At 40.8% G+C, this 21,603-nt stretch overlaps 1 protein-coding gene across 4 annotated transcripts in view; it reads right to left on the bottom strand.

Moving 5' to 3' along the window:
- The window catches only part of dhx29 (DEAH (Asp-Glu-Ala-His) box polypeptide 29), an 89,265-nt gene that overhangs the window by 14,326 nt on the left and 53,336 nt on the right, over window positions 1-21,603 (bottom strand). For all 4 annotated transcript variants that reach the window (XM_078219204.1, XM_078219190.1, XM_078219197.1 and 1 more), the window contains exons 15-24: window positions 20,782-20,926; window positions 18,002-18,122; window positions 14,144-14,228; window positions 13,440-13,528; window positions 13,026-13,154; window positions 6,150-6,225; window positions 3,763-3,987; window positions 2,695-2,831; window positions 1,257-1,347; window positions 672-995 (exon numbers count right to left, since the gene is read on the bottom strand). In XM_078219204.1, coding sequence (XP_078075330.1) covers window positions 672-995; window positions 1,257-1,347; window positions 2,695-2,831; window positions 3,763-3,987; window positions 6,150-6,225; window positions 13,026-13,154; window positions 13,440-13,528; window positions 14,144-14,228; window positions 18,002-18,122; window positions 20,782-20,926 — 1,422 coding nt within the window. The remainder of the gene's footprint in view (window positions 1-671; window positions 996-1,256; window positions 1,348-2,694; window positions 2,832-3,762; window positions 3,988-6,149; window positions 6,226-13,025; window positions 13,155-13,439; window positions 13,529-14,143; window positions 14,229-18,001; window positions 18,123-20,781; window positions 20,927-21,603) is intronic.

Raw genomic sequence — 21,603 nt, 5'->3', positions numbered from 1 at the left:
AAGTCTCTTGCGGTTAGTCAGAAGTAGTTCACCACAATAGTACACGATGACCAGAATGATACCTGACTCAATTATGAGAGATTATGCAGACCAGAGTTGCATTCCCTGGAATTTATATGGTTAATGTGAATATGACATGAAGGAGAACGGATGGGTAGATAGGGAGCACCTCGGTTGGTTGCGGAATCTAGGATTGGAAGCATGGTCTAAAAATTTGAGCCACATCTTTCAGGAGTGAAATTGGGAAACATTTCTACAAACAACATGTGGAATAGAATTTTAGAAAACTCCTGCGAAAACAGCAATTGATGCTAGATCAATTTAAAATCTGAGATTGATAGATTTTGTTATCCAAACACATTAAGAGATATATGGGGCAAAGGTATATTTAGGTATAAAAGGCATATGGAACTTGATCATGCATGATTCACTGACTGGCAAAAGGCCTGGCTGGGGGTTCACCTACAAGAGCTGCTCTTGTGCTTGTCTCATAAGCAGGAAATTATAACATTATCAGAACAACAGTGCCAAAAAGGTACACATTTAAAAAGTGATAAAAACTTAATGATAGAAAGCAATCTGTAGATGATCAAATTAAGTACTCCGGCTGTGCACTTCATTTCAATTATAAAGCTTTAAACATGAAAATTTAAACATTGTGAATGAGTTACCTTCTCCTTGTACAAAAGCCAGCCATTGGTCTGGAGATCCCGGTTGACAGATGAAGGGTGCAGTTGCGCTTTACCTTGTGCAGTTTCTACAGAACAAATCACCTTGTCAGTGATGTCCACTGATGGAGTGTAAATAATCCTCCCAATATTGTCATATAGTCCTGCTGTTAGTACAGCTTTAAGAAGGGGGAATTCCTTATATAAGTTCCTTTTGGAGTACTCTGTCAATGGCGCTTTACTGCAACTTTGATGCTTAGTTCCTCTGGTTCTTGGTGACACAAAACCCGCTGTTTCCATCAACTTAGTGAGTTCTTGTTTAATATCCTGCAAATTTATTTTTGATAAAACACATGAGTCACCATTCAAGTGGTTATACATAACAAATACATTAATCAAATTCATTTAGAACTTAGTCTTTCAAATGTAATTCAAATAAAAACTCAAAATTTGCATTCATCTGTAAATTTCTAACCCTTTTTCAACGAGGAATATGTATAACCTTCAATATCTGGAAAAATTTCAAAAACTAATATGAAAGCCTCGAATGCAAGCCACAAATTAGAGTGTTTAATTAAAAAAACAAACCTCCATTGTTAGAAGTGCAGTCCGACTCAAGAAGTGTTTCTTACAGTAAGTCATTTCAGCACGATATCCATCACATCGTATATTCTTCCATCTTAAGATGTAAACACACATTTAAATTTAGATACAAGAGCACCAAGCTAAATGAAAAGTATCTGATGCATATACTTCAAACTCTAAAATCCAAAGCATTCCTTCATTCGCCTTGGGCTGCACTGTGGCACAGTGGTTAGCACTGCTGCCTCACAATGCCCGGGTTTGATTCCTGGCTTGGGTCACTGTCTGTGCAGAGTCTGCACTTTCTCCCTGTGTCTGTGTGGGTTTCCTCCGCGTGATCCGGTTTACTCCCACAGTCCGAAAGACACGCTGGTTAGGTGCATTTGCCATGCTAAATTCGCCCTCAGTATACTTGAACAGGCGCCAGAGAGCAGCAACTGGGAGATTTTCACAATAAGTTAATTGCAGTGTAAATGTAAGCCTACTTGTGACACAAATAAACAAACATTCAATTAGCAATGGACTGCATAATGACAGATTAGTTGTAACATTTGTGCTGCAACTTGTGTAGCACAGATTGCACTTGTGCAGATGCAGTTACAGAGATAGGAGTTGGCGTTGCATCTACTGCATGCACAACCCTAAAAGTGTGCCTGAAAATAAAGACCAGGATAGCAAAATGATGATAGACTAAGTGGGGTAAATGCCAATGAGAAAGGAGCAGCAGTGTCAACAGTAAGAACTAGTTCTCTCAGTGGTAAATCCAGGTGCTGGATCCAAGGAATGGATCAGCTACAACATTTCATTCTGGATCAAACCACATCTGCCAAAGAGCTGTGCCCAAATCTTGTCCAAAAGTTTCTCGTTCAGTTAATTGAGTATAATTTATCTTCATCTTAAATAAAGTATTTAATAATTATCCAATATGGAGCTCGAGACCATGATGCTGTAATTAAGAGTACCGTTAACTATAAATCAGGCTGTACAAGAACTTGCTGCACAAAGCTTTGACCAGTTCTACAACTCCGTCTGAAACATTTAAAATGTTTGCCTCTGGCACCCCCCACTGGTCTGAGCAAGAAATCTTTTACCAGATACTTCCCACACTGTTCTTTATGGTCTTCAAAGTTTTCTCAAAGTACAGTGGAACCCCGATTTAACGTGCCCCGATTTAGCACGAATTCGGATATAACGCGATGAATCATTGGACCCTTTTTTTCCCGCTCATGATTGGCAAATTTAGCGCGATCCCACTTTTTTCGTGATAACATTTTATGGACCCCAACCATCGCGTTATAACGGGGCCGCACTGTACCTGCTGCCCTCCAAGCAAAAAGGCATCAGGAATAGTCATGCTTGTGCCAGAGGCCACAGTGCTACAAATGCACAGCCATTCCTGAAGCCTTTCTAGTCAGAGGCAGAAATTACTGTAGCTGTAACATACCCTAAATATGCATTATAAATAGTCAGATGATCTGAATTAGCCAATGCCAGAGCTGCTTTTGCAAGGTTAGCTTCTTCTTTTCCATTTATTGGCGTAACAAAGGGAGTTTTCTCAGTCATGGCTGCAGCTATGATCGCCTGGAAACAAAGTATAAACCTGTAAGCCTTATTTGATGTATGTTCTGAATAGTTTCAATAAGATCACACAAAGGAATAATTTTTCAAGTAAGCACAAATAATGAGAACCTGCCATGCTGTCAGTGTTCATCAGAAACTATGGTGCCGATGACTTCCAATGCTGTTATGCTAAGTTACATCAACATAGTGCCTTTAACATTGTACAACACAGCACGATCATTCGCAGAGGCTCACACAAGAATGGATGCCAATACAAAAAGGTTTGGAGGAATGACCAAAAACAGAGTCAAAGGTATTGATTTAAGAAAAGAAAGATGGAAGCTTTTAAATACATGAGACTTGGGGGTTGAATATATGACCACCATTTGCAAGGGTAGGGCTGCACATAAGGTCCCAGAAAACAAGTTTGGAGAGAGGAAATAGGGCTTTTAGGCCAAAGGAGATAAAGAAATAATGATGGACAAGGTCAAAAACACAAGGATGGACGTTTTAAATCTGAGGGCTTGGTGAACCAGGAATCAACATAAATCAATGCAAACAAGGAGGTGAATGAAACTAGGTGCACCATAAGAAATAGAAAGCAGAGTTAAGAAGTTGAACTTTATGGAGGGTGAAAAAAATCAAGGTCAGTCAGCACAACACTAGAATAATAATGCCTGAAGGTGACAGGAGCATGGAAGAGGGTTTCAGCAATAGATGGGCAGAGGTAGTGTTGGGGGCAGACAGGGTTACACAAGCAGTAGACACTTGCTTTGTGATGAAGATGATACATAGCTTTCCCACAATTAGAAAATTGACCAGGTAGCCCAATCCAACATAAAAAATTGTACAAAGAAATAAATTTGTCTTAATATTTATGACTTGTATATATTTTTAATATATTAATTTGAATTTTATTTAAAATATTAATTTATTCCTTCAATCCACTTACCACTGGTTCCAAACAGCCAAAAATGGCACCAAAAATCAACATTTTCCCAATTTTCACATTTACTGGAAGGGCAGCAAGATGCTGACCTAATGGAGTCAGTTTAGCTTCATTGATTTCACAGGCTCCAATTTTCTTCAGCAGGTTCATAGCATTACTAATGACCTGGAGTTGCGGTGGATCCAAAGCTTTGGCAAGAAAATCTTCAGGAGATCCATGATTGCATTTCTAAAAATAAAAAATAAGAAATGGCTTAGTAAGATCCCAATCTGTAAGAAAGTTACTTATGAAAATTAGATGGGTAATGCATGTTGACCAAATAAGGTCTTATCTATTTTTCAATTATTGTAATGGAGATTGTTGAGTTACATGCACAGACTGTCATGTGGAAATCCGATGATGTGCCTATAACAGACTAGACTCAAGGAGGGCAGGACTGGGTGTTAAAGATTCCTGGGTACAAGATGTTCAGGAAAGAAAGGGAAGAGGAGGAGGATAGAAGTGGAATTATTGATTAAGAAGAACATTGCAGCTCTGGAGAAAGGGGTTAAGGACAGAATTTATTTGGTGAGAGCTAAGGAACAAAAAAATGTGTCATCACATTGCTTGGGGGTAGTCTCAATTAGGAGGATGAATGTAGAAGAACAAATTTACAAGGAAATTACAGAGAAATGCAAAAATTATAGAGTACTTATCATGGGGCTACTTTTATTTATCCAAATATAGACTGGGCTAGTCATGTAAAGGGCAGAGAAAAGGCTATGTTCAGGAAAATTTTCTTCAGCAGTAGTTTTCCAATTCAATGAGCAAGGAGGCAGTTCTAAATTTGGCTCCTGGAAAGAGGTGGGTCAACTAGATCAATACGAGAACATTTTGGAGACAGTGACCATAGGTTTAGGCTGATTATGGAAAATGACAAAGAACAGTCCAGAGTAAGAAAGATTAACTGGGAGGAAAGCAAACTTCAATGGGGTAAGAATGAATCTGGGCTGAATAAATCAGTTAGTTAATGGTTGGCAGCAAAATGGTAGCCGATCAATGGGCTATCTTAAAAGAAGAGATAAATTGGCTACAGTCAAGGTATATTTTCTTGAAAAGGAAAGAGGCCAAACAAATCTCCAGCCCCATGGATAACAAAAATTAAGATAAAGAAGAAAATACAGTTGAAAACTAAGCTGAATATAGAAGGTCCTGATGGGAGGTGAAGAAATAAATAAGAGGGAGAATACAGACTGGCAACTAATGTAAATGGGTGGCATTTGAAGAAAAAAATAATAATGTGACCCCTGCCATATGAAAGATGAATGAAACTACTTGCTAAGGCTCCTTCAACAGCACCTTCTAAACCTTCAACTGCTATCAGCTAGAAAGACAATGGCATCAGGTATGTGGGAACACCACCATCAGCAAGTATCCTCCAAGCAACACATCATCCTGACTTGGAACTATAATGCTATTCCCTTCACTCAAGCTGGGTCAAAATCCTGGAATTGCCTTCCAAAAAGCACTGAATGTAGCAACACCACATAGTCTGCAAAGGTTCATGAATGCCATTCACCAACACCTTCTCAAGTACACTCAGGAATGGGCAAAAAATGTTGGCCTTGCAAGAGACACTCGCATCTCATTAACAATTAAAGGCTCAACATCATCCAGGCTAAAACAGCCTGCTTCACCACAAACAAGTGATCTTGCAAGTCACACTCCATTCAGATTTGGAAATATATTACCAGGCTCCTTATTGGTACTGCCTCAAAATGCTGGAAGATCCTTCCTAACACAACAGTTGGAATACCTTCGTCACACAACTACAGTGGTCAAAGGTTGCTCATCACCATCTTATCAATGAATTAGGAATGCACAATAAATACTAGCTTTGTAAGCAATGCCCATATCCTATGAATTAATCGAGCAAGAATTGTCAGAGGGCAAAGTTAGTGCATTAAGTGGTGGGTGCAGAAAGAGAAATTTAAAAAAAGAATGCTCATTAACATTAAAATTAAGTTCCCACAAACCTTATTGTTGCAAATGTCATATAGCAGCTTAACTAATTCTCCCAACAGTTAATAAGCTCCTCTTCCCAACTTTGTTTCAATTCGATCAACTCAGGACATTTGATGTCGTGATTGACATATCACCTGAGCAACAACTGCTCCATAATGCTCTAGATTTTAACAGATGGTTCCAACTTTCCTCTCTATTTTTAGCCACATTAATATGATTAAGAAAAATTAAAAACTAGCTTTGCGTATTTCAATAACTTGGTTTTCAAATGTATTCTTTACATACACATTATTTACATCTATTACAGACAGCGATACCCTGGTTGCACAGTAAAGGGCCCTCTCAGCCATTATTAAAACTTTGAATTATATACAAGAAAATATTACCATAACATGAAGGCAAAGTTCTTCCAGTGGCACTCGTAAAATTTCTGGCACAGAGTAATCCATGAAACTGTCGTATCTAAAGAAATAGAGCAAACTATATCATTCTTTAAAAATATGGGCCCAGACATAAAATGAAAACAGTTTCATTAATAGGTAGGTGCACATACAAGAAACACCAAGACTAATCCCAAATATAACAAGCATTTTCAAAGCAGATCTAGAGAGCAAATAAAAGCTCATGTTTTAAAGCAGTAATACAAATTAATTTCAACAAACTACTGACTGAATAATACACCAGTTTTGATGAAAGGTCACAACCTGAAGTTTTGACTCTGTTTCGCTCGCCATGAATGCTGCTCAACCTGAGTATTTCCAACATTTTGTTTGTGTTTCAGATTTCCAGCATTGGTTCAGCCTATCGAACCTTCCCTCGCAGCTAAAATTCTCCATTCCTGACTAAACTCTTAAATCTGCTTGGTACCATCGCTAGTGTGATCAATTCCTCTTAATGAGGGTACTACAACGATACTGGCTAACTAAGCTATAGCTCTACTAGTGCTTTATAGACTTCTAACATTCTTGTATTCAATGCCTCAGAAATTATTCCCTATTCTTTCTTAACTACAATACATCCCTGTACTGCTAATTTCAGAGATCCACAGACATTCACTCCAAGATCTCTGCTCATCATCTCTTTTCCGTACTACTGTGCATTGCCTTGCCTTGATTGCACTCTCCAAATGCATTACCTCATACTTCTCTGATTGAATTCTATTTGTCACTTGTCTGTCCAGCTGAGCAGTCCTGTAGTCTACAGCTTTCATCATGACCATCATCCACACAACTAATTTTATTGACTCATTTCCAAACCTCTTAATCATGTCCCCTCCATTTAAATCTTCATCACTGATACCAAAAAATTAATACATTTTGGATCCAAATGGTCACTTTCTCTTGGCTCTCATAGGCTTTTGTTTTTCCAAGCAGTCTGCTGTGTGGACCTCATTTAAAAGCCATGTTGAAATCCACATAGACTACATGAAATGCACTTACCTTCATTAACCCTCCTTGCTATCAGAAAAAAATCAAAGTTAATAACACTTTCTTATTAACAAATCATGCTAAATGCCCTCTATTAATCCCTGCCTTTCCAACTGAAGACTTCTGCACCAAGCTTAGGCCATCTAGATGCATGAAAACACTGCCACTTGTAAGTTCCCCTCCAAGCCACACATCACCCTGACTTGGAATAAAATCAGTGTTCTTCACCTACCTTCCAACAACACTGTGGGGATACTTACGCCACATTGCCAGCAATGGTTCATGACAGCGGCTTATCAAACGAAGATATCCCTTGCCTCCTGGCTACATTATCACAAGGCTATTTGTGAGACCTTGCTGCACTCAAATGGCTCTGCATTTTCCACAGCGCAACAATACTTCAAAAAGTGCTTTGTTGCCTCTGAAGTGCTTTAAGATATCTTGAGATTTTGAAAGGCTCTGTATAAATTCAAGTTTTATTTATTTTTGTGAAAAAAATTATCCCTTGAGAACCACGTCTATATCTTTCACCTCCACATGTTAGCTTTTTAATCGTTTTGGTCTCTAATTAACCTACTTTTTCCTTAGTTTCTTCTTGCTCTTTATGCCATTAGAAAAGATCTTTCATTTTGCGTTGATTTTATTTACTAATATTTTGTCAAGACCTGTTTTTGCTTCCAGAATTTCCTTTTTAATTTCAAAAATAACACTATTGGGTGCATTCTGTAGGCCTCCAACCAATGAAAAACATTTGGAGGAAGAGATTTGCAAGGAATTACAGTGAGGTCCAAAAATAATGTAGTCACTGTAAATGAGGTTTTTAATGATCATAATATGATTGGGATTGTAATATTATAAAGGGCACAGAGGGAGAAGAGTTTGTAAAGTGCTAGTAAAGTTCAAGTCCATGGAATATAAAATGACAGTGGCACCATGGATTTGAGATTGGCTGAGTGACAGAAAACAAAGTCGCAATGAACAGATGTTTTTGGGTCTGAGGTTCCCCAAAGGTTAGTATTAGGGCCAGTGCTTTTCTGGATCTATATTAATGGCTGAGAGACTAGAGTGTGCAGGAAAATTTTTTAAAATTTACAGACAATATGAAACTTGGAGAACTGTGGTGAGGATAGTGATAATGGAATGGTGGATATGTGGCAGATGAAAATTAATGCAGAGAGTATGAAGTGATACATTTTGGGAGAAAGAACAAGGAAAGACAATAAATGATACAATTCTGAAGCGGAGGGACCCAAGGGTAAATGTGCACAAATCTTTGACAGAGGGATAGGGTAGAAAGTGGTTAATGTGGCATATGGATTCCTGGGCCTTATGAAAAGAGGCATAGAGTACAAAAGCAGGAACATTGTGGTGAACTTTTATAAAATGCTTACTTGGCCTCAAATGATATATCCAATTCTGAGCAACGCACTTTAGGAAGGATGTGAAGGCATTACCGAGGATGCAGAGTATGTTCACAACAAAAGATGACAAAGCTGAAGTAGTTCTCTTCTGAGAACAGAATGCTGAGGAGATTTGATAGTGTTCAAAGTCATAAGAAGTCTGGACTGGGTAGAAGGGGTGAAACTGTTCCCATTGGCAGAAGCAGAGGACAGAGTTTTAGGGTCATTAGCAAAAGCACCAGAGGCAATATGAGGAAAAACTATTGCATACAGCGAGTGGTTAGGATCCCAAATGCATTGCCTGGAAGATTGAGTACCTGAAGAGAAAAGATTTGCACAACTATGTGGAAAAGGCTAGAGAGTGAGATGAGTTGAGAAGCTGGTGCAGAGAGCTGACACAAACATAGAACATAGAACATAGAACATTACAGCGCAGAACAGGCCCTTCGGCCCACGATGTTGCACCGACCAGTTAAAAAAAAAACTGTGACCCTCCAACCTAAACCAATTTCTTTTCGTCCATGAACCTATCTACGGATCTCTTAAACGCCCCCAAACTAGGCGCATTTACTACTGATGCTGGCAGGGCATTCCAATCCCTCACCACCCTCTGGGTAAAGAACCTACCCCTGACATCGGTTCTATAACTACCCCCCCTCAATTTAAAGCCATGCCCCCTCGTGCTGGATTTCTCCATCAGAGGAAAAAGGCTATCACTATCCACCCTATCTAAACCTCTAATCATCTTATATGTTTCAATAAGATCCCCTCTTAGCCGCCGCCTTTCCAGCGAAAACAATCCCAAATCCCTCAGCCTCTCCTCATAGGATCTCCCCTCCATACCAGGCAACATCCTGGTAAACCTCCTCTGCACCCTCTCCAAAGCCTCCACATCCTTCCTGTAATGTGGGGACCAGAACTGCACACAGTACTCCAAGTGCGGCCGCACCAGAGTTGTGTACAGTTGCAACATAACGCTACGACTCCTAAATTCAATCCCCCTACCAATAAACGCCAAGACACCATATGCCTTCTTAACAACCTTATCTACTTGATTCCCAACTTTCAGGGATCTATGCACACATACACCTAGATCCCTCTGCTCCTCCACACTATTCAAAGTCCTCCCGTTAGCCCTATACTCAACACATCTGTTATTCCTACCAAAGTGAATTACCTCACACTTCTCCGCATTAAACTCCATCCGCCACCTCTCGGCCCAACTTTGCAACCTGTCTAAGTCTTCCTGCAAACTACGACACCCTTCCTCACTGTCTACCACACCACCGACTTTGGTGTCATCAGCAAATTTGTTAATCCACCCAACTATACCCTCATCCAGATCATTAATAAATATTACAAACAGCAGTGGCCCCAAAACAGATCCCTGAGGTACACCACTTGTAACCGCACTCCATGATGAATATTTACTATCAACCACCACCCTCTGTTTCCTATCCGCTAGCCAATTCCTGATCCAATTTCCTAGATCACCCCCAATCCCATACATCTGCATTTTCTGCAGAAGCCTACCATGGTGAACCTTATCAAACGCCTTACTAAAATCCATATATACCACGTCCACTGCCTTGCCCCCATCCACCTCCTTGGTCACTTTCTCAAAAAACTCAATAAGGTTAGTAAGGCACGACCTACCTGCCACAAAACCATGCTGACTATCACCTATCAATTCATTACTCTCCAAATAACTATAAATCCTATCCCTTATAATTTTTTCCAACATCTTGCCGACAACAGAAGTGAGACTCACCGGTCTATAATTCCCGGGGAAGTCTCTGTTCCCCTTCTTAAACAATGGGACAACATTCGCTAACCTCCAATCTTCTGGTACTATACCAGAGGCCAACGACGACCTGAAGATCAGAGCCAGAGGCTCTGCAATCACTTCTCTTGCCTCCCAGAGAATCCTTGGATAAATCCCATCCGGACCAGGGGATTTATCTATTTTCAGACCCTCCAGAATATCCTGCACATCCTCCTTATCAACTGTAATACTGTCTATTCTACTCCCTTGCAACCCAGTGTCCTCCTCAGCTATATTCATGTCCCCTTGCGTGAACACCGAAGAGAAATATTGGTTCAATGCCTCACCAATCTCCTCCGGTTCCACACATAACTTCCCTCTGCCATCTATAACTGGCCCTAAACTTGCCCTAACCAACCTTCTGTTCTTGACATACCTATAGAACGCCTTAGGATTCTCTTTAACCCTATCCGCCAAAGTCTTCTCATGTCCCCTTTTAGCCCTTCTAAGCTCGCTCTTCAACTCCCTCTTAGCCAATCTAAAGCTTTCTAGTGCACTACCCGAGTGCTCACGTCTCATCCGAACATAAGCCTCCTTTTTCTTTTTAACCAACAAAGAAACTTTTTTGGTGCACCACGGTTCCCTAGCCCTACCAATTCCTCCTTGCCTGACAGGGACATACCTATCACAGACTCGCAGTAGCTGCTCCTTGAAAAAACTCCACATGTCGGACGTTCCCAGTCCCTGTAATCTCCTAGTCCAACCTATGTTTCCTAATTCTCTCCTAATAGCCTCATAATTACCCTTCCCCCAGCTAAAACCACTGGCCCGAGGTTCATGCCTATCCCTTTCCATCACTAAGGTGAACGTAACCGAATTGTGGTCACTATCACCAAAATGCACACCAACTTCCAAGTCTAGCACCTGGTCTGGCTCATTTCCCAGCACCAGATCCAATATAGCCTCACCTCTAGTTGGCCTGTCTACATACTGAGTCAAAAAACCTTCCTGCACGCTTTGAACAAAAACTGACCCCTCTAACGAGCTAGAGCTATAACAATTCCAGTCAATATTAGTCAAGTTAAAATCCCCCATAACAATTGCCCTATTACTTTCACTCCTAAGCAGGATTGACTCCGCAATCCTTTCCTCAACCTCTCTAGAACTTTTAGGAGGTCTATAAAAGACTCCCAACAGGGTGACCTCTCCTCTCCTATTTCTAATCTCCGCCCATACTACCTCAACAGATAAGTCCTCATCAAACCTCCTCTCTGACACTGTGATACAATCTCTGACCAATAATGCTACCCCTCCCCCTCTTCTACCTCCTTCCCTACTTCGACTAAAACATTTGAACCCCGGGACCTGCAGCATCCATTCCTGCCCCTGCTCTATCCATGTCTCTGAAATAGCCACAACATCGAAGTCCCAGGTACTGATCCACGCTGCAAGTTCACCCACTTTATTGCGAATACTCCTGGCATTGAAGTATACACATTTCAAACCCTGCTCCACCCCACCTCTGCAATGCCGTGCATTGCAGTCCCCATCCATGCATCCCTCACTTTCAGCCCCACTACTCAGGATCCCTCCCCCCCCCCGAATCAGTTTAAACCTCCCTGCATGGCCTTAGCAAATTTACCCCCCAGGATATTGGTCCCCTTCTGATTAAGGTGTAGACCATCCTTCTCATAGAGGTCACACCTTCCCCAGTACGAGCCCCAATTGCTTAAGTACCTGAACCCCTCCCTCCTGCACCATCCCCTCAGCCATGAATTCAAACCTTCCCTCTCCCTATTCCTCTCTAAACTATCCCGTGGTACAGGCAAGAGTCCAGAGATAACCACTCTGTCAGTCTTGGCCTTTAGTTTCCACCCCAACTCCATAAATCCCTGCCTAATATCCCCTTCCCCTATCCTCCCTATGTCGTGTGTCCCCACATGTACAATAACTTGTGGTTTATCTCCCTCCCCCCTAAGAGTCCTGAATACCCTGTCAGACACATCCCGGACCCCAGCCCCTGGTAGGCAACACACCAACCCTGAGTCCCTACCTTTAGTTCCGACCCTCCTATCTGTCCCCTTAATTGTGGAGTCCCCAATCACAAGGCCCAGTCTTTTACATGGCCTGATGTGCTCTTATCATTCTATGATTCCATATTTGATACAGATGTATGATTTTAAAATCACAAAAATATATAAAATGGTTTGTAATATATGATATAAGGATTATGCTAGTGTGTTATATCTTGCACAGAACCAACTTGTACATCCACTATCCCAGCCTCAAAGTGAAGACCCCATTTCTGAAGTTTGTCCCAGGAACATCAACACCCAAACATCAAGTTATAAGAAGCCAAACTTATCCCTTCCTCATTTCAATTCCAGCTTCTCACCCTCTTCTTGTTTCCTGGCCCAATGTCTTCCTCCCCTTCCCAATGGATGCTCTGGTATTTCTTTTCATACCAACCAAGTAAACAAACTCAAATTAACCGCTCCATTCCTCACATAGCTGCTCCGCTTGTCCTGGAGCAATACTATGGGAGACACGCTAGACTGTTACAATTACAAACTTCACAAAATAATCAAAGTATTTTTTACCATTAAAATTTTCGATAAGTGTACTCAACCATGCTTGACGTGAATAACATTACAGATTTTAAGTAGTCACCTTTCTTGGGTATACAAACGAAAACAGAATCCTTCTCTGACACGTCCAGCTCGACCCTGCCTCTGAAGAGCATTGGCTTTGCTGATGAAGGTCTCCACCAATGAGCTCATTTGGCTACTTTCATGATACCTACAAACATTTCAAATACATGTATATTTACACAAGCACGTCGTCATTTTAAAAGAAAAATACGCAAGATATTCAGTACCCAGATAATTTAATACTGATACAATTCGATTGTTTATCATATATTGCTGAACAGATTACCATTTGATACTTCAGCATTTTACTAATGAATAAAATGAGAATGGTTCATAAATATACAGATTTGTAATACTAAGACAGTTCTTGAACATAGTTCATATGTTTTAATGAATTAAGAGTTATAATTTAGTCTGTGTTTAAAAAACAAACCTGTTTTCCTTAGTCTTTCCAGAATCAATGACAAAAACTACATCAGGTATTGTGATACCCGTCTCTGCAATGTTTGTTGCCAGAACAATCTGTAAATTAAAGGAATAAACGATCAAATTATCAGCATTGCAGGATTTAATTCCCTATCCCCCTGACTTTCATCTTATACCACTATTCTGCAGCCACAAGTTACAATAAATGGAAACTTGACAATAAAATACTATGATTTCCTGGAGAATGTATACATTTTTCAAACACAGTACTAATATCATGACAATTCAGGCCCATATGTCAACAACCTGGGTGTTACCATTGATCAGAAACCCAAGTGGATCACATAAAAACTGTGGCTGCAAGAGGTCAGGGGTTGGGAATTGTCCAATGAATAATTTACCTTTTTACACAGTAAAAGATTACCATCTGGAGAGGGCTGTGAAGGCATACTCAATTGTAGCTTTCAAAAAGAATTGGACAGTTTTCTGGACTATGGAGATGGAGAGTTGGACCAGCTGAGAAGATCTTAAAGATGGGCCAAATGATTCCTCATGGTTTAAACATTCTAAGATTCTATGATGCATCTGCAGCCATTAAAAATAATTGAAATACCAATATTTTACCATTTCTGCCATTTCAGTTATGAAGACTGGAGAAACTGGGACTCCATCATTAGGATAAAGGTCTGATAAAAAAAAAACAAGTCTTACCTTCCTGACCCCTGGTGGGGGAACCATGAAGGCTGCAGCTTGATCTTGTGATGAAAGGATGGAGTGTAAAGCAATCACTTTGTATCTACAGATTTAGAAACACATTTTGTACAAAGATGACATTTAAAAAAGAAAAATCAGTTGACTACTTTGTTCAAGCTATCAAGCTCATCCGAGTGATAATGAAGGATATATGAGTGATCCGCACCATCTAGAAGGACAAGGGCAGCAACCACATGGGAATACCACCACCTGGAACAAAAACAGAAAATGCTGGAAAATCTCAGTAAGTAGTCTCAAAACATCAGGTTAAAGTCCAACAAGTTTATTTGGTAGCACGAGCTTTCAGAATGCCGCTCACCTGACGAAGGAGTGGCGCTCCAAAAGCTCGTGCCACCAAATAAACCTGTTGGACTTTAACCTGGTGTTGTGAGACTACTTACTGTGCCTACCCCAGTCCAACGCCAGCAACTCCACGTGATGGAAAATCTCAGAGCTGACAAGGGTCATCCAGACCCGAAACGTTGACTCTATTCCCTATCCACAGATGCTGTCAGAGCTGCTGAGATTTTCCAACATTTTCTGTTTTTGTTTCAGATTCCAGCATCTGCAATATTGTGCTTTTATCCACCACCTGGAAGTTCCTCTCCAAGCCACGCACATCTGACTTAAAAATATAAGAACATAAGAACTAGGAGCAGGAGTAGGCCATCTGGCCCCTCGAGCCTGCTCCGCCATTCAATAAGATCATGGCTGATCTTTTTGTGGACTCAGCTCCATAATTGCTGCTGGGTCAAAATCATAGAACTCCCTCCCCAACAGCATTGTAGGTACATCTATACCACAAAGACTGCAACGGTTCAAGGAGGCTGTACACCACCATCTTCTCAAGGGTAGTTAGAATGAATGCTGGCTTAGCCAGCGAAGCTCTCATCCCTTGAATGAATAAAAAGTCCAAACTAACATGCAACAAGGTCTGGACAGCAACTTGATAAGTATCAGGCAACATTCACACCACAAGAGAGTCAGGCAATGATCATCCCCAACATGAGGGGCTAGCCACTGTTTCTTGATATTCAACAGGATTATCAATGCAAAATCCTCTACCATTAATACCTTGGGTGTCATCACCTAACTCAATCAGCCACATAAATGCTGTGGTTATAAGTGCAGGAAGGAAGCTAGGTATTTTATGGCGAGTAACTCACCTCCTGACTCCACAAAGCTTGTCCACAGGCACAAGTAAGGAGCCTGATAGAATACCCTTGTCTGTTCCAACAAAGGTGGTTGACATCATCCAGGACAAAGCAGCCTGTTTGATTAGCATTTCCATTAATCAAGCATTCACTCCCTCCACAACTGGTGCACTGTGGTTGCCGTGTATATCACCTACAAGGTGCATTGCAATAACTTGTCACCCAAACATAGCCTCTGGAAGAACAAGGACCATAAGCACTGTAGCGGATGGATGCAGGCAATCTGGGAGGCTGGAGTTGATCCGTGCCATGACTAACCTTGGGAGTGCTAAATGAGGGAGATGCATTACCCTATTCTTATTACCACACCATTGGCATGCGTTATAATCCAGTGGACAATGATTCATTCCATCAGTTGGAGATCCAGAGCTTTTGTTACTATTGCTTATCTCCTTCTAACACAGTCAAGATGTATTTTTTTTTAATAACAGTATAGAATAGAATAGAATAGAATAGAATAGAAACCCTACAGTGCAGAAGGAGGCCATTCGGCCCATCGAGTCTGCACCGACCACAATCCCACCCAGGCTCTACCCCCACATATTTTACCCGCTAATCCCTCTAACCTACGCATCTCAGGACTCTAAGGGGCAATTTTTAACCTGGCCAATCAACCTAACCCGCACATCTTTGGACTGTGGGAGGAAACCGGAGCACCCGGAGAAAACCCACGCAGACACGAGGAGAATGTGCAAACTCCACACAGACAGTGACCCGAGCCGGGAATCGAACCCAGGACCCTGGAGCTGTGAAGCAGCAGTGCGAACCACTGTGCTACCGTGCCGCCCCACATAATATTATATTTCAAGGATTTTTGTATAGGGTGAACTAATGAACTTTTAAGTTAGCCACTTTCAAAATGATCAGTTTGAATTTCTGTTGGACAATTATCAACGTAATTGGGAAACAGGAAAGCAGTTGTTTGAGAGAAGCTGTACTTGATGAATTTATGGCTCCAATGGTGTCGGTAAATCTGAATTCAAGGGTTTTTCTGCTTTGAAAGAATTGTTAACAGCATTGAGCTCAATGGTGTAAATTTAGGATGGCACCTTGTATTTAAGCAAACAATGCACTGCTTTAATTGATCTGTACCAGAGGAAACATTTCTCTGGCATTATGATAAGCATTCCTAGCGGACGGCACGGTAGCACAGTGGTTAGCACTGCTGCTTCACAGCTCCAGGGACCTGGGTTCGATTCCCGGCTGGGGTCACTGTCTGTGTGGAGTTTGCACATTCTCCTCGTGTCTGCGTGGGTTTCCTCCGGGTGCTCCAGTTTCCTCCCACAGTCCAAAGATGTGCGGGTTAGGTTGATTGGCCATGCTAAAAATTGCCCTCAGTGTCCTGAGATGCGTAGGTTAGAGGGATTAGTGGGTAAATATTTTGGGATGTGGGGGTAGGGCCTGGGTGGGATTGTGGTCGGTGCAGACTCGATGGGCCGAATGGCCTCTTTCTGTACTGTAGGGTTTCTATGATTTCTATGAACTGTTGATTTTAATAGCTTTAGTGTGGGAATTGGATTCAAATATGTTGACAAAATAATGTGACTTTATTTATAACCGCTTAGTATCGAAAGGAAATCACAGAATCCTACAGTGCAGAAGGAGGCCATTCAGCCCATTGAGTCTGCACTGACTCTCCGATAGAGCATCCTACCCAAGCCTCAAAAAAATGTGTCATTTGGTTGCAATGGAAAAACAAACTTCTGGAGTCTGGGGAACTAAGTTATAGAACGATGTCTCAGTTTACAACCCATAAAGCAATGGTTGCAAAAGTGGAGTGACACAAGATGATATACACCTGATAGCCAATAGAAGAGGTGAATTTGGACCATTCTCAAAAAAAAGTGCTGAATAATAAGCAGTGAGCGATAAAAGTTGGAGAATTAGTGTTTTTGTTGGCATAGTTTTATCACTGTTTTAATGGTATACTGAGACATAGTTCATCATTACTCCGAGACAGAAGAAAACAGACTTCACCTGTGCTGTCAGTATGTAAGGAATCCTAGGCCCTTGAGGAACGAGTAACCAGGCTGTCCTCACTGCTTAAGTATATCAACATTTTACTTAATAAATTCTGCTTAATTCACAATAGTCACTCGTAACTTGTTAGGTCAAACACAATGGAGGATCCTAGTGTCAGAAATTAAGAATTTGGATCTAAGAGATTTTTTAAAAATTAGAAGAGTTTTATACCTCAAAACCCTAATCCTTACAAAGCTGCCACCAAGATATACAAACGGTCTTCATGTATCCTGCCTCTGGATAATGTATTCACAGAGTATCCTCATAAGCTGTGTGGCAGAAATCTGTCTTCAGCAAACAGAAGGACCTATGCAGGACTAATTACAATGTGTCAGCCACCTAAATATTTATATACCAGTTCCAGGGCTACTCTCCCTCACATAAGTGGCTTTGGAAAAAGCTGTGGGTTAATGGTGGAGCAGGCATTGTATACAGCACTATAAATGGATATTTAGAACACAAAGGTGGTTGGTACTTCACAATTCTTGTCTTAGTATTTCTTAGTACAATGATAAAATTAAACTTAAACAGTAAATAAATAATTCATAATATTTGTCATAAATTGAGACAAAAAATGTACCTTTTCCTGTCTTGGAACCTTCTGTCAGTAGTTAAAAGATCATGAAGTTGCTGAATATAAGCCAGACCTGGTAAGAATACTAACACTGCACCATGAATTGCTCTGAAAAGGGCACTTTTTTCTGAAAGGAAATGAAATTAATCAACTTAAACAAATATTACTTTGAAAGTTCTGGCCAACTGCACGATGTGAATGTCACCTCCAGCCTCCACAAAGACCACCCTTCCTCTCTGTGATGTGCCTCAATACAACCACCTGCAGATAAGTGGTCAGCTTTTACATTTACAATGATGACATTCAGGTTTCCTTTTCCATCACTTCTCTCAATCACCTCCATCGTTCCAGGTTGCATACCAAAATCAAATTTTAGACAAATCACATCTTCTTCCTCGTCAACATGCAAAATACCAAAGCCATTTACTTCAACCCTACCACCAGCTTCACTCCCTTGTCACTATTTTAATCTCATTCACTGTCTTGAGCTGCACGAGACCATGTGTAACCTGGACATTCTGTTCAATCCTGGATTGAACTGTAAATTCTAGAACCAAATTAATTCCACCTCTGTAATATTTACTGACCACTATCCACACCCTAACCCCTCAGACACTGAAACCACGATACTGGCTTTTGCCACCTCCACACTTGATTACTTTTACTGCTTTTTAGCCTGGTTCCCAGTGATCCATAAACTTCAACAAGTCCAAAACTATGCTGCATGGATTCTGGTATTTTTCTCTCCAATTTTTAAAAACGTGCTCATATGTTGTTTCAAGCAAACAGTCGTTTAGCTACATATTAAATAAAAATACTTCAGTACCACAATCAGGTTAATAGAATGCATTTTAGCCTCTCAGAAATTCAATCATGCATTCCATGTGCATCTGCATTTGCCCACTGCATCTAATTTTGAATACAGGTACCAGCGCAGTGTACAAACTGAAGCTGTAATATTCAGATTTATCATACTGTCCAAACACATCCACTTGCTTGCCAGGGACCCTTATAGCACAAGAATCCTGAAAATATTTGATCATCTCCACCTATACTTAACCCTGTAACAACAGTGAGGGTTTTTTTGAATGGAACTTGGGCAAATGCAGATTAACGAAGGAAAGACAGCATAAATTTGTTGATGATTAAAATCTGCCCATCTAACTTGCTTGAATTTTTTGATGAGACAACAGAGGAGGCTAATAAGGATATTGGTGTTGATGTGGTGCACCAGGGCTTCCAAAAGGCATTTGATAAAGTGCTGCACAACAGACCTGTGTGCAAAGTTGAAGCTCAGAATAAAAGGGACAGCAACATGGATATAAAATTAGCTGAGTGACAGGAAATGGAGAGTAATAGTTAAAGGTTGCATTTTGGTCTGCAGGAAGATTTATAGTGGAATTCTCTCGGGATTGATGTTAGGACCCTTTCTTTCTATACACAGTAATGACTTGACCCTTGGTACACAGGGTGCATTTTCAAAGTTGCGGATAATAGAAAACTTGGAAGAATCATGAGGAGGATAGTGTAAGACTTCAAATGGTCATATAGGTTGGTGGAATGAGCTGACAAGTGACAAATTGAAGGCAGAGAAGTTGGGCGCGAGTCATTTTGATATAAACAACAGGGCTGGACAACATAACTAACGGTACAATTCTAAACAGAATGTAGGGGGCAGAGGGAGCTTGAATCATTGAAGGTAGCCAGACAAGTCAAGAGCGTAGTCAATAAAGTATATGGTATCCTAGGCTTTACAAATAAGACAGTTAGTACAAAAGCAAGGACAAGTAAAACACTGGTTTGGCATCATTATTGCATCCAGTTCTTGGGACACTTTAGGAAGGATGTGCCGGAATTGGAGAGCATAGGAAGGATTCAAAAAAATTCCAGGGATAAGCAACTTCAGTTACTAGATAGATTGGAGGGATTGGGAAGGGAATGCTTTCTTTGAAGAGAGAGAGAGAAAAGATTTGATAGACATATATAAAATCGTGAGGGATCTGGACAGAGTAGATAAGGAGAAACTCCCCATCAGTGGAAGGATCGAGAACAAGACTAATGGTAATCGGCAAATGAAGCAATGGCTCCATGAGGAAAACCATTTCCATGCAGTGAGTGGTTAGGATCTGGAATGCACTTGCTTAGAATGTAGTGCAGGCAGGTTCAATCGAGGCATTCAACAGGGAATTGGATCATCACAAAGACGAAGAATGTGAGGACAAATCTGCCCCAAAGGATTATTAGAAATATTTAAGCAGAGGTGGTTAAATATTTGATAGATTAAGGAATAGAGGGCTATGGGGAAATGGCACAGAAAAGGAGTTGAGGCCGGTATAGATCAGCCATGATCATATTGAATGGTGGGGCAGGATTGAAGGGCCTAGTGGCCTTCTCCTGCTTCTACTTCATGTGTTCGAGTGTGAAAGGCGAGGGGGAAAAGGCAGGCGAATGGTACAAGCTGAATGCTCCTTCAGAGTGCCATCTCAGAACATGGGCAGAATGACCTCTTTCTCTGCCGTAACCATACTATGATTCTAGGAATTATTTAACTTGTTACTATTATGTCACTTCAGAAGTTACTATGTTTCATTTAATTTGTACCTTTTTTTGAAAAACCAAAACTGCTTAATTTTCACTAAGTAAGCCAAAATGTTCAGAGATTTTTTTAGACTCTTGGAAACCAAATAAAAATACACACTTCATTCATAAGTGTCTGTAAAGAGAAACAGGTTCATTGCACAGATGCAACCTTATTGGATCAGACAAGAATTTTCTTTTTCACCTACCCAAGAAGTTAATGAGCTCCAAGATGAGGTCCACATTTATTTTAGTTGGATGCATGTACTGAACAGCATGACAAGTACGACTACTGTATTTATCAGAGTCAAGTACCAAATTATGCACAGGTTTTGTTCCTTTCACCAAATAATCCTGAAATAGATACGAACAGTGACCAGTTAGAGAGCAGATATGGTGTTTGAGAAGGAGAGCAAATAAGAGATTTCAATAGAAAAAAAACATTCAAAATTGAAGTTTTACAATTGTTTAAAACCACCACTAGTGTCCACACAATGGGGGGAATTTGAGACCGCACTCTCCGTGTGCAGGATCAGCGATACGGACACAACATTTGAAGAGAATCGAGATTCTCGCTGAAGAAATTGCTTTTCTCGATTTTTCCTGCCCCTTGCTGGTGACCTCGAGGTTCAAGCCCAAAAGGCGGGAACCTCATTTGCATAGATGTCAATGTCCCGTCACGATTCTCTCTCACTAAATATTAATAGCTCGCCGATGCAACGAGGTTCACAACAGGTTTGGCCAAACAAGGGACAGTCAAAGGGATCGCTTTCTGTGCCCAGAGGTATAGCCCCATTCATAAGTTAGTACAAATATCATAGAAACATAGAGTATAGGAGCAGGTGGTGGCCATTTGGTCCTTTGAGCCTGCTTTGCCATTCATTATCATGGCTGATCCCACCTTCGCCCCATAAACTTTGATCCCTTTGCCCCAAGTGTTATATCTAATTGCTTCTTGAAAACATACAATGTTTTGGCCTTGACTATTTTGTGGTAGTGAATTCCACAGGCTGACCACACTCTGGTGAGGA

Source organism: Mustelus asterias, chromosome 1 (assembly GCF_964213995.1).
Source record: "Mustelus asterias chromosome 1, sMusAst1.hap1.1, whole genome shotgun sequence".
In the NCBI taxonomy this organism is placed as follows: Eukaryota; Metazoa; Chordata; class Chondrichthyes; order Carcharhiniformes; family Triakidae; genus Mustelus; species Mustelus asterias.
Note: the sequence above shows the minus strand (reverse complement) of the source record. Positions and strands in the feature narration are given on the sequence as shown.